The 10,114-nt window shown below is 71.4% G+C and overlaps 1 protein-coding gene across 7 annotated transcripts; it reads right to left on the bottom strand.

Moving 5' to 3' along the window:
* Positions 1-636: 636 nt before the first annotated feature.
* Positions 637-9,851, bottom strand: PEAR1 (platelet endothelial aggregation receptor 1). Of its 7 annotated transcripts, none has more exons than XM_040538989.1 (22): positions 9,707-9,850; positions 7,216-7,308; positions 7,029-7,133; positions 6,710-6,810; positions 6,535-6,627; positions 5,662-5,908; positions 5,448-5,562; positions 5,226-5,362; positions 4,682-4,894; positions 4,312-4,486; positions 3,830-3,950; positions 3,539-3,702; positions 3,336-3,438; positions 3,102-3,248; positions 2,864-3,007; positions 2,613-2,741; positions 2,300-2,515; positions 2,118-2,224; positions 1,934-2,045; positions 1,731-1,799; positions 1,102-1,299; positions 637-1,017 (listed from the first exon to the last, which is right to left on the bottom strand). In XM_040538989.1, the coding sequence occupies exons 2-22, from the start codon at positions 7,305-7,307 to the stop codon at positions 863-865; spliced, it is 2,943 nt and encodes a 980-aa protein (XP_040394923.1). In that variant the 5' UTR covers position 7,308; positions 9,707-9,850; the 3' UTR covers positions 637-862. The 7 variants fall into 7 exon arrangements, 6 of the variants coding, with proteins under 6 accessions (XP_040394923.1, XP_040394924.1, XP_040394918.1 ...); XM_040538990.1 differs by having other exon boundaries at positions 2,864-2,992; XM_040538984.1 differs by lacking the exon at positions 9,707-9,850 and adding an exon at positions 9,071-9,410 and having other exon boundaries at positions 1,934-2,051.
* Positions 9,852-10,114: the final 263 nt, after the last annotated feature.

The raw sequence follows: 10,114 nt of genomic DNA, 5'->3' as shown, positions 1-10,114 counted from the left end.
TTCCTAAGCCTTTCCTGGAGCAGGCACTGGTCCATTCCTGGGCCCATCCCTGGCCCTTTCCTTGGGCCCTCGCTGGTTCGTTCCTGGGCCCGTCCCTGAGTTGCTCTGGATCCGTCCTTGGAGCATTGCAGGGCCTGTCCCAAGGTGTTGCTGGAGCTCTCCTGGTACCTTCCCTGCACCTCCCCAGGCGCTCCGTGGGGGCCTCACCGGACCCTTACAGGTTGACCCCCCCCCGGGCCCTTCCTGCAGCCCTCTGGGACCCCCCCAGCCCCACTGTCCCTTGGCCCGGCCCCGGGCCGCGCTCGGGATTTCGGGCAGCCCCCGCGGATCGCCCCTGGGCCAATCACCGGCCCTTTGCCGGCGTTAGGCAATGACTGCACCAATCAGCGGGCAGCGCCTGGCTCCGGAGTGACCAATCACGAGGCGCTCTCTGGATCCGGCCTGGGCGCTTTGCTGCGCCATCCCCGCGCCCTACTGCAGCCCCCCGGCCACGTGGGAGGGGGTGTCTGGGGGGGGCCCATTCCCAGCCCCATCCCGGGGTCGTTCCCGGCTCCATCCCGGGGCTGCGCCCCCCGGGGTCCCCTCTGTGCTCCCCCCACTCCTGGCACAAGGATGCGGCCGCAGGCAGCCTGGAGCCCCGGTTCCAACAACCCGGCTTTATTTACAGGCTGCGCCCCCCAGGGCTGGGGGACAGGGACAGGGGTTCCGGGGGGGGCGCTCAGGCCCTGCACGGACCCTGGGACGGACCCACCGTGTCCCCTGTCCTTGTCCCCATAACGTCCTGGAACCAGGGAAGGGTCCCTTGTCCTTGTCCCCGAGGCAAGGGGTGGTTTTTGGGGCGGGGGGCAGGCGGGGGGGCGGCTCAGCGGTCCTTCCTGCGCAGCGGGGGGGACGGCGGGTGGTGGCGGACGGGGGGCATGTCGTAGTGGCTGGGGATGTGGCTGTTCTTGGGGGAGTCGTAGTGGCTGGGGGGGGCCGGGGCTGGTTCCGCGCCCTCTGCCCCCCCCGGGATGCTCTCTGGGGGGAGAAGAGGGGGCTCCTGGGGGCAGCTGGCACCAGGGCTGGGGCCGCCCCCCCCCAGCTGTACCCCCTCGTCCGTACCCTCCTCGGGGCCGGCAGGAGGCTCCTCGAGGAGCCCGATCTCGGCATAGGACATCTCCCGCTGCACCGGGGCCTTCATCTCCATGTAGCTGCCCTCGGGGGTCTTGGCCAGGAGGGGGGGCAGGTCCTTGATGGTGGCGTAGGGGTTCTCGCTGGCCAACGAGCTGGCGCTGGCCCCCAGCCCCTCCTGGGGGTGCTCTGCGGGGCGAGACAGAGGGGTCCCCATCACAGGGGCAAGGGAGCAGCCCTGCACCAGCTGTGTCCCATCCGTTCCACCCCTCACTGCACAGAGTGCTCGGTTTTATTCCCGTTTTCATCCCTACTCCTAGCCCTTCTCCTCTCCACCCCCATCCCCATTCTCTTCCCCACCCCCATCCCCATTCTCTTCCCCACCCCCATCCCCATTCTCTTCCCCATCCCCATTCTCTTCCCCATCCCTATCCCTATTCTCTTCCCCATCCTCTTCCCCATTTCCATCCCCATCCCAATTTCCATCCCCGTCCCCTTCCCCTATCCCCTTCCCCTTCCCCATCCCCATCCCCTTCCCTTCCTCATCCCCTTCCCCTCCCCATTCCCTTCCTCTCCCCATTCCCTTCCCCTCCCCAGCCCCAGCCCTTCCCCGTGGGTACCCTTGCCGTAGTACTTCCCCAGGCTGCAGCTGTAGCTGTAGCTGTAACTCCGGTCCAGGTGCCCCACACCTGGAAGCCAAGGACCGTGAAGAAGCAGGGGCCAGGACAAGGGGACAGGTTTGGGATCCCTGTCCCCCCTCTGCACCCCACAAGGTGCTCCCCCAAATCCCGGGGTGCCCAGCACCTTCCCTGCTCCGTCTCACCCCTGGGTCCCAGCGGGGGCGCCCCGAGGTGCTTCCAGTCGGGGGGCAGCGTGGCGTTGCCTTCGGGGCCGTAGGGCCTCTCTGCACCGGGGAAGAGCTGGGGGCCGGGTACCTGGGGCCGAAAAAGGAGCCAGGTCGGCCACGGGGCTCCCGGCGTAGTGCCCGGTGCCGTGCCGTGCCGTACCTTTAGGGAGCTGGCTCTGTCCTGGGCGCTGGGGGCAGGCAGCGTGCACTGGGACAGCGTGTGGTAGCTGGGGTTGGAGTAGTAGTGCGCGTGGCCCGGCGGCACGTCTGGGGGACAGGCGTCAGCCCCGGTGCCACGGGACCCCGGGGGGCTGGAGAGCCGCGGCCCCGCGTGCCGCTCACCTGGCACCACGTACTCGGAGGTGTCCGTCCGTCCCGCCGTGTACGCCACGGCCAGGTGCCGGTTCTCCTTCCCCTTCTGCCGGTGGCGGTAGCACAGCGCCGCGGCCACCACGGCCACCAGCAAAGCCACCAGGGCCACCAGGCTGACCACCACCCCCAGGGTGCTGTAGGCCAGCGGAGGGGTGGGCACGATGGTGTAGGGCTGGTCAGGGGTCGCTGCAGTCGAGGGGGGGACAGGGACAAGTCCTTAGGGTGAGCAGGGACACCCCCCCCCCCCGCCCCAACCCTCCGACCCCTCTCCGTGCTCACTCACCAGCCTCACAGTGGGGGCCGCTCCTGCCGGGGGCGCACGGGCACACGCCGGTAACGGGGTGACAAGTGGCGTTTTGGGGACAGCGGCACAGCTGCTCACACTGGAGCCCAAAAGTCCCGGGGGGGCACTCTGCAGGGTACAGGGGGTGCCCAGGATGGAGCCAGCTGGTGGCCCCGTACCCCCCAGGACCCCCCAGGATGGACCCTGGAGGGGGCACGGAGCTGCAGGGTGGGGGGAGGTGGGTCCCCCACCTTCTTCGCAGCGTGTCCCCGTCCAGCCCGCGGCGCAGAGGCAGACGCCGGTGGCGGGGTGGCAGGAGGAGCGGTTGGAGCAGGAGCAGCTCAGCGAGCACCTCTTGCCGTAGCGGCCGGGCGGGCAGGCTGCGGGCGGCAGGGCTGCGGTGAGACGAGGGGTGCTCGCTGGCAGGGTGCGGGGGGGTGGGGGTGGGGGTGGGGGGAAAGAACCCCGCTCCCCACCGGGGGCACTCACAGCGCTGGCAGTTGGGACCGCGGTAGCCCGGGGCGCAGGTGCAGGATCCGTCCTCGGGCGAGCAGGACGCTCCGTTGCGGCAGGAGCAGGGCTGGCCGCAGCCCCGGCCCCAGAAGCCGTGCGGGCAGCCCCGCTTGCACTGCGGCCCTAAAAGGGGGGGGGGACCGTGAAGGACAAGGACGGGGCGCAGCGGGGTGTCCCAACCCCCCCCCCCCCCCCCGGTCCCCCCCTCACCTGTCCAGCCGGGCAGGCAGCGGCACTCCCCGGTGACGGCGTCGCAGCCGTCCGCGTGGGCGCAGTCGCAGCGCTGCCCGCAGCCGGCGCCGAACGTCCCGTTCTGGGGGGCACGGGGACGGGGTCAGTGCCGGGGACGGTGGCACCGAGCCCCCCCCCCCCCCCCGGTGCGGGCAGGGCTGTTGGGGACGGGGACCGCTCACCGGGCAGGGCTGGTGGCAGCGGGGGCCGTGCCAGCCCGGGGAGCAGCTGCAGGTCCCGCTCTGGGCGCTGCAGGCGGCCCCGTGGGCGCAGTCGCAGCTCCGGTTGCAGCCGGGGCCCCAGGTGCCGGCGGGACACGGCACCGAGCAGTCGGGTCCGTGCCAGCCTGCGGGGCGAGGGGAAGGGGGGGGCGGGCGGCGTGGGGATGGGGATGGGGAAGGGCAGGGGGATGTGCCCCCCCCCCCACCACCACCACCACCACGTCCCCGCTGCGGCCCCCGCGGCGCACCCACCTTCCTTGCAGGAGCAGGAGCCATCGGTGGGGGAGCAGGCGACGGCGTGCTGGCAGGAGCAGCGCCCCGAGCAGTTCACCCCGAAGGTGTCAGGGGGGCACAGGGAGGAGCAGTGCTCGTCCTGGGGGTGGCAGGGACAGGAGGAGGGGGGGGTTGTGAGAAGGGGAGACACCCCCCCAAGAGCTGGGAGTCCAGGGACCACCCTGTTCCCTCCCCTTGGCGCACCGGTGCTGGAAGCAGAGCGGGTGACCCCAAAATCCCAACCTCCCAAGGGACCCCCCCCAAGGTTGCCCCAACCCCCCTCGACCCCAAACAGCCCCCAAACATAACCAGACCCCCAAGCCCACCCCAAGGATGCCCGATGTCCTCCCCAGGGCCACCCAGACCACCCCCCGGTGTCCCGTTTCCCCCCCCCCCCCCCCCCCGGGGGTCTCCACACCCTCCCGTGTCCACCCCGCGGCGGTGGCAGCTCGGGGACGCACCGTGTAGCCGGGGGGGCAGTGGCAGCGGCCGGTGGCCCCGTCGCAGGTGCCCCCGTTGAGGCAGAGGCAGGACTGCAGGCAGCCGGCCCCGAAGGAGCCGGGGGGGCAGCTCTCGTTGCAGAAGAGCCCGGCCCAGCCGGGGCGGCAGGAGCACTCCCCGAGCAGCGGGTGGCAACTGGGGGCACCCGCTCAGCGCCCCAGTGCTCCCAGTTTGGGGGCACCGGGTGCGCTGGGAGGGGCTCTGCAAACGGCGGGGAGTGGTGGGGGAGCCATCCCCTGCCCACCGTGAACCACACACGCACACACACCCCCCCCCCACCCCCCCCCCCACCCCAAATTCTGCATCCTGGGCAGGGACGCGGGGCCCTACCTGAGGCTGTGCTGGGGGTGGCAGAGGCAGCGGCTCTGGCAGTGGAGGCCGTAGAGGCCAGGCAGGCAGCGCGGCTCCTCGCAGCGGCTGCCCTGGAAGCCGGCCTCGCAGAGGCAAGCCCCGTCCACGTGGAAGCACTGGCCCCCGTTGGCGCAGTCGCAGCTCTCCCGGCAGTCCTGCCCGTACCTGCCCACCGGGCACCGCTCCTGGCACCTGCGCGGGGATGGGGATGGTTGGCACGGCCCACGGGGGATGGGGGGGGCTCCCGGGACCCCCCCCCCCCCCTCCATGCTCCAGGCTGAGACCATGCAGCTCGCCGCATGCCACGCCGCCTGGAGGTCCTGCTCTGGCAGCACCGGGGTTTGGTGACCCCGTCCCCCGTGCGCCCCATCCCTGTGCCCCCCCTTGTGTGCGCCGCTGTCCCCTCCAGGTGTGCCCCCATCCCTCTGCCCCCCAGCCCCGCGTTTCCCTGTCCCCTGTGCCCCATCCCCGTGCCCACTTCCCCACGTGCCCCCGTCCCCCTGCCCCCCGTCCCCACACTCACTGCTCTCCGGTGAAGCCGGGGGCGCACTGGCACTGCCCCCCCAGGGGGTCGCAGCGGCCCCCGTTGTGGCAGCGGCACTCGCCCTGGCAGCCGGGGCCGAAGCGCCCGGGGGGGCACGGCGTGGAGCAGATGTCCCCCTGCCAGGGGACAGCGGGGTCAGCGGGGCTGGAGGGGAGAACGGGGACACCCCCGTGCCTTAAGCGGGGTCCGCAGCCCACCCACCATCCATCCATGAGGGCACACGCAGGTGTTGGAGCCGGGGGGGTGGCAGATGCCCCCGTTCTGGCAGGGGCAGTGGCTGTCGCACGGCGTCCCCTCGGGGCAGGGCGCATCACAGCTGCGGTGGGAAGGCGAGGGGTGAGCGGGCGGCTGGGACCCCCTCCCCAAGGGGACACCCCCCCCCACCCCACCCCCCCGCGTGGGACCCCGCACTCACAGGGGGCCGGCGAGCCCCAGGGGGCAGAGGCAGGCGCCGGTGGAGCCGTTGCAGGGGGCTCCGTGGTGGCAGGGGCAGCGGAGGCGGCAGCCCTGGCCGTAGGTGCCCGGGGGGCAGGGCTGGCCGCACAGCGGGTCGGCGAAGCCGGGGGGGCAGGCGCAGACCCCGCTCAGTGGGTCGCAGGGGGCCCCGTGGTGGCAGTCGCAGCGGTGCCCGCAGTCCCGGCCCCACGACCGCTCGTCACACTCTGCACGGGGACACCACCGCTGCCTCCCCGCGCCCGGCCCCAGCCCCACCTCCAGAACCTGCCACATCCCAGCCCCGTCCCAACCCCGCTCCATCCCAGCCCCATTCTGTCCCCATCCCCATCCCACCCCTATTCCTAGCTCATCTCCATCCCCATCTCACTCCCAGTCCCCGTTCCAAACCCCGTCCCATCCCCATCACAACCCCATCTCCTTCCTTTTCCCTTCTCCTTCCCCATCCCTGTCCCTACCTCATCTCCATCCCCATCTCCCTCCCACCCCCATCCCCATCCCATCCCCTCTCATTCCTTTTCCCTTCCCCATCCCCATCTCCCTCCCAGTCCCTATTCCAATCCCCATCCCATCTCGTCCCTTTTCCCTTCTCCTTCCCCATTCCTGTCCCTACCTCATCTCCATCCCCTTCCCCATTTCACTCCCAGTCCCCATCCCATCCCCATCCCATCCCATCCCATCCCCATCCCGTCCCCATCCCGTCCCCATCCCCGTTAACCACCAGGACCCGCCGCACGCCCCCCCCCATTCCCCCATCCAACCCCACAGCCCCACTCCGGCCCCCACACCCGGGGGTCCCCCACCCCGCGCCCCCCCCGCCCCGCCGAGCCCTCACCGCTGGAGCAGTCGGCGCCCCGCCAGCCCGGCTCGCACTGGCAGCGCTCGGGAGCCACGCACCGGCCGTGGACGCACTCCTGGGTGCAGCGCGCTGCAGGGACACGGCCGGGAGGTGAGGGGGGGGGCACAGACCGGGCACCCCCCCCCCCACCTCGTCCCCTCACCCCACTCACGGACGCAGACGTCCCTGCTCTCGTAGTAGCCCAGGCAGCACTGGTAGCGCCGGCGGTAGTCGGTGCGCACCGCCTGCCGGTACTCGGTGCGGTACACGATCCTGTGCCAAAACCAGCGCCGTGAGGACGGGGTGCAGGGGGGGGACACCCTGCCCGAACCACCCCCCCTTGGCCACGGGGCAGCACCCAGGGGGACAGCGCTGAGGACACGCTGCGGTGGGACAGGAGAGCAGGGACCCCCCCCCAGCCCCGCTCCAGGCACTGGGGGCTGGGTGAGCAGGGTTCTTTTTTTTTGGGGGGGGGGGGGGGCTGCTCTCACCTTTGCTGCAGGCAGGGCTGGGACAAGCTCAGCACCCTGGTGCAGGGCTCGGCGGAGGCCACGACGTGGGGCTTGGCGTACGACTCCTTCACCGCCGCCGTGAAGCTGCCGGGGGGCAGAGGGCGCGGGGTGGCGGCAGGTCCCGCGGGGTCCCCGCCGCCCAGTCCCCCCCCAGTACGGCTCCTACCTCTCCCAGTAGCTGCAGACGTTGGGGTCTCCGGGGTGGAGGGCGGCCAGGAGGCAGGCGTGCACCGCCAGCGCCGCGGCCCGCAGCGCCATCCTGCACGGGACACGGCGCTGAGCTCGGAGCCGGGCTCGCACGCCGCGTTCCCGCTCCCCACCCACCGCCCCCGGCTCGGATCGGGCTCCCCGCGGGGCCGCGTTCGCATTCCTGCGTGCGGAGGAACGGTCCTGGCCCCGGCCCCAGCCAGGCGTTAAGGGGAAACTGAGGCACGGCCGCACGGGTGGCCCCAGCACCGCGCCGACCCCACAAGCAGCCAGAAACACCGCGGCCCCGGAGCTGCGCCCGCTCTGCCCCGGCCCCAAACGCAGCCGCTGCTGGTGCGGGGCCCCAAATATCCCAGCCTGGGGACGGTTTTTGTCAACCGCCACCACCGCGGCCACGGCGCTGAGGACATCCCATGGGATGCCCCAGGCCTTATCCTGGCATCTCCTCACCCTCAGAACCTCAGCTCCAGCCTCTCCCCCGCGTCCCATCGCAGCGCGCGGCCCTGCCAGGTGTCCCCAGGGTGCCGGGGACCAGGCTGTGGGGCGTGGGGACGGGAAGGAGTTAACCCCCCCCCCCCCCCCGGCCCCCAGCCCTGGCAGCCGCCCCGCGTGGCCCCGTTTCAATGCTTTTAATATTTATTTGCAGTTGTGTTTCCTGGATCCGCCGTGTTCTTGCTCAACCGAGCGAGGGACCGGGCTCGCCGGGGCGGCGCTGGGAGCGCGGCCAGCTCGGAGCGGGGTCGGCGGACGGGGCCGCGCGCTGCGGAGTTTGGGGGGGGGGGGGGGCGGGGGAGCGCATCGGGGCTTTGGCAAGACCGAGCAGGAGGGAAGGGCGAGGGCCTGGGCACCGTCCCCATTGGGGATGCCGGGACCCCATCCCGGTGACCCCGAGCCAGCCCCGCGTGGCCCCGAGCACGCGGCACCGTGTTTACGGGGCCGTTCCGCGGCTCTCCGGTAAATGCACGTGTGCCGCGGGAGGAAACAGAGGTTTCCTGAGCCACGCAGCTGGATTTACGGCCGCTTCCTCGCTGCTCCAGCCAGGCCGGGGCCAGCCACCGGCCCAGCCTGGCCAGGGACACCCCAGAGGTGCCACCACCCCCCCGGCACCATCCTCCTCCTCCCCGCAGGGGCCGCGCTGGCTTGGTGCAAAGCCAGGCAGCGGGCGAGGGGGCTGGGGGTGACCCAGCAGCCCCCGCACAACTTCCCCGGGGCCGAGCCCTCCTCGTCCCAAAGCGGCGACGTTTTTCTAGTGGAAAAACCGTTTAGTCAGAAAGTTTCTCCCCGTTTCCCTTCAGCTCCCAGCGGCCGTTTCCAGGGTGAGTAATTGCTCGCCCGCTTCTGAGCCTCCCGCCCCGAGCCTCTCCTCCCTGGGACGGGACCCACGAGCCCTCCCCACGGCTCCGCAGCGCCCCGGCCCCGTCCCTGCTCCAGCAAAGCCCCGCGCCAGGGGCTGGGGGGCCCCAGCGCCGCTGCGAACAACAGGAACCGCTTGGAGATGCTGGCAGGAAAAGCGAGGAGTCATCAAAACACGGGGCCCAGCTGGTCCTAATCGGGGAGCGGGGGCGGTCTCCTGAGACCCCCAGGGTTGTCTTGGGGGCGCACGGCAATAGGGACCCCCAAGAGCCAGCACTGCCCGGCCCCACAGACCCCTCCAAACCACCTCCGGAGCAGGGAGCAATACATCCCCGTTCCGGGGAGCCCCGACCCTGTTTGGGGACAGGGCTGCGGTGCTCAGGCACTGGCAGGGGGGGGTCACCAGCACCCAGACCTCCGTCACCTTCACCCCTGGGGTGGCAGCTCCCCTAGGGACCCACCTGCGTGTTCCTTTTGCAAACCAGACCGGAGGAAAGGGGACATCCCAAGGGACTGGGGGATGGATTTCATCCCCCCCCCCACGAAGCTCCCTGCCTTCTCCCTCCCAGGGCCCGGGGTGACGCGGGGTCGGGGAGCATCGCCCGCGGGTGCAAAGCCAAATTGTGCAGCGTGGGAAGCTGGGGATGGGGGCTGCAGCCGGGGTGAGGGCAGGGGATGGAGGTCCCTGCCCTGTCCCCATCGGGGACACGGAGCCCGGGAAGGCGCCGGGGCCCCCGGAGCTGCTATCAGTGCCCCGGTGCTTCCTCTGCCGTGGGCTGACGCGTTTCCTCTGGGGGCTGCGAACATCGCAGGGACACCGCAGGGACGGGGACAGGGATCGGGATGGGAATGGGGCTGGGGCTGGGGCTGGGACTGGGGCTGGGGCTGGGGACGGGGATGGGGATGGGGACGGGGATGGGGACGGGGATGGGGATGGGTCCCTCTTAGGGTCAGGGTCAGCGCTGGGGTCACCACGGGGGGTCGCAGCTCCATCCCCCGCCCTCCCCCGCCACCGGGGGACCCCAGAACCGTGGGCACAGGGCTGGGGACCGTCCCCTCGGGGCCACCCCCGGGGGGTCGCGGCGTGGGACACTCACCGGGCCGGGACCGGGACCCCCTCCGGGCCGGGACCGGGACCCCCAGCGGGCCGGGAGGCGCAGCGCGGCCGTCGGAAGCGGAGGGAGGGCCCGGAGCCGCTGTCAGGAAGTTTGGACGCGGAGACAACTACGGAAAAGGGAAAAAAAAAAAAATCCTAGGGTTGGGTGGTTGGTTTTTTTGTTTTTTTTTTTTTTTTTCCTCGCCTTTTCTGGCCAGAAACCAGCAGGTTTGGAACAGCAACAGCGCCGGGGCTCGGGGCGGGCGGGGGGGGGGGCGGCCCCGCGGCCCCTCCGTGGGACACCCCCAAGTGGGTCCCGGCCCCCGACGGCTGTGGGGGACACGAGCGCGGCCCCGAATCCCCCTGAACTCCCCAAATCCCACCCTTTTTTTTTTTTTTTTTTTTTTTT

This window comes from Cygnus olor, chromosome 28 (genome assembly GCF_009769625.2).
Source record: "Cygnus olor isolate bCygOlo1 chromosome 28, bCygOlo1.pri.v2, whole genome shotgun sequence".
Lineage (NCBI taxonomy): Eukaryota > Metazoa > Chordata > Aves > Anseriformes > Anatidae > Cygnus > Cygnus olor.
This window is presented reverse-complemented; position numbering and strand designations above follow the sequence as displayed.

Coding starts and splice junctions, on each gene's coding strand:
- PEAR1 (XM_040538984.1), bottom strand. CDS start 9,309: ATGGGGACAGGGCAGGGACCTCCATCCCCTGCCCTCACCCCGGCTGCA. Junction 5,563..5,661: donor CTGGGGCTCGCCGGCCCCCT/GTGAGTGCGGGG, acceptor TTCCCACCGCAG/CTGTGATGCGCCCTGCCCCG. Junction 3,703..3,829: donor CTCCTGCTCCTGCAAGGAAG/GTGGGTGCGCCG, acceptor CTCGCCCCGCAG/GCTGGCACGGACCCGACTGC.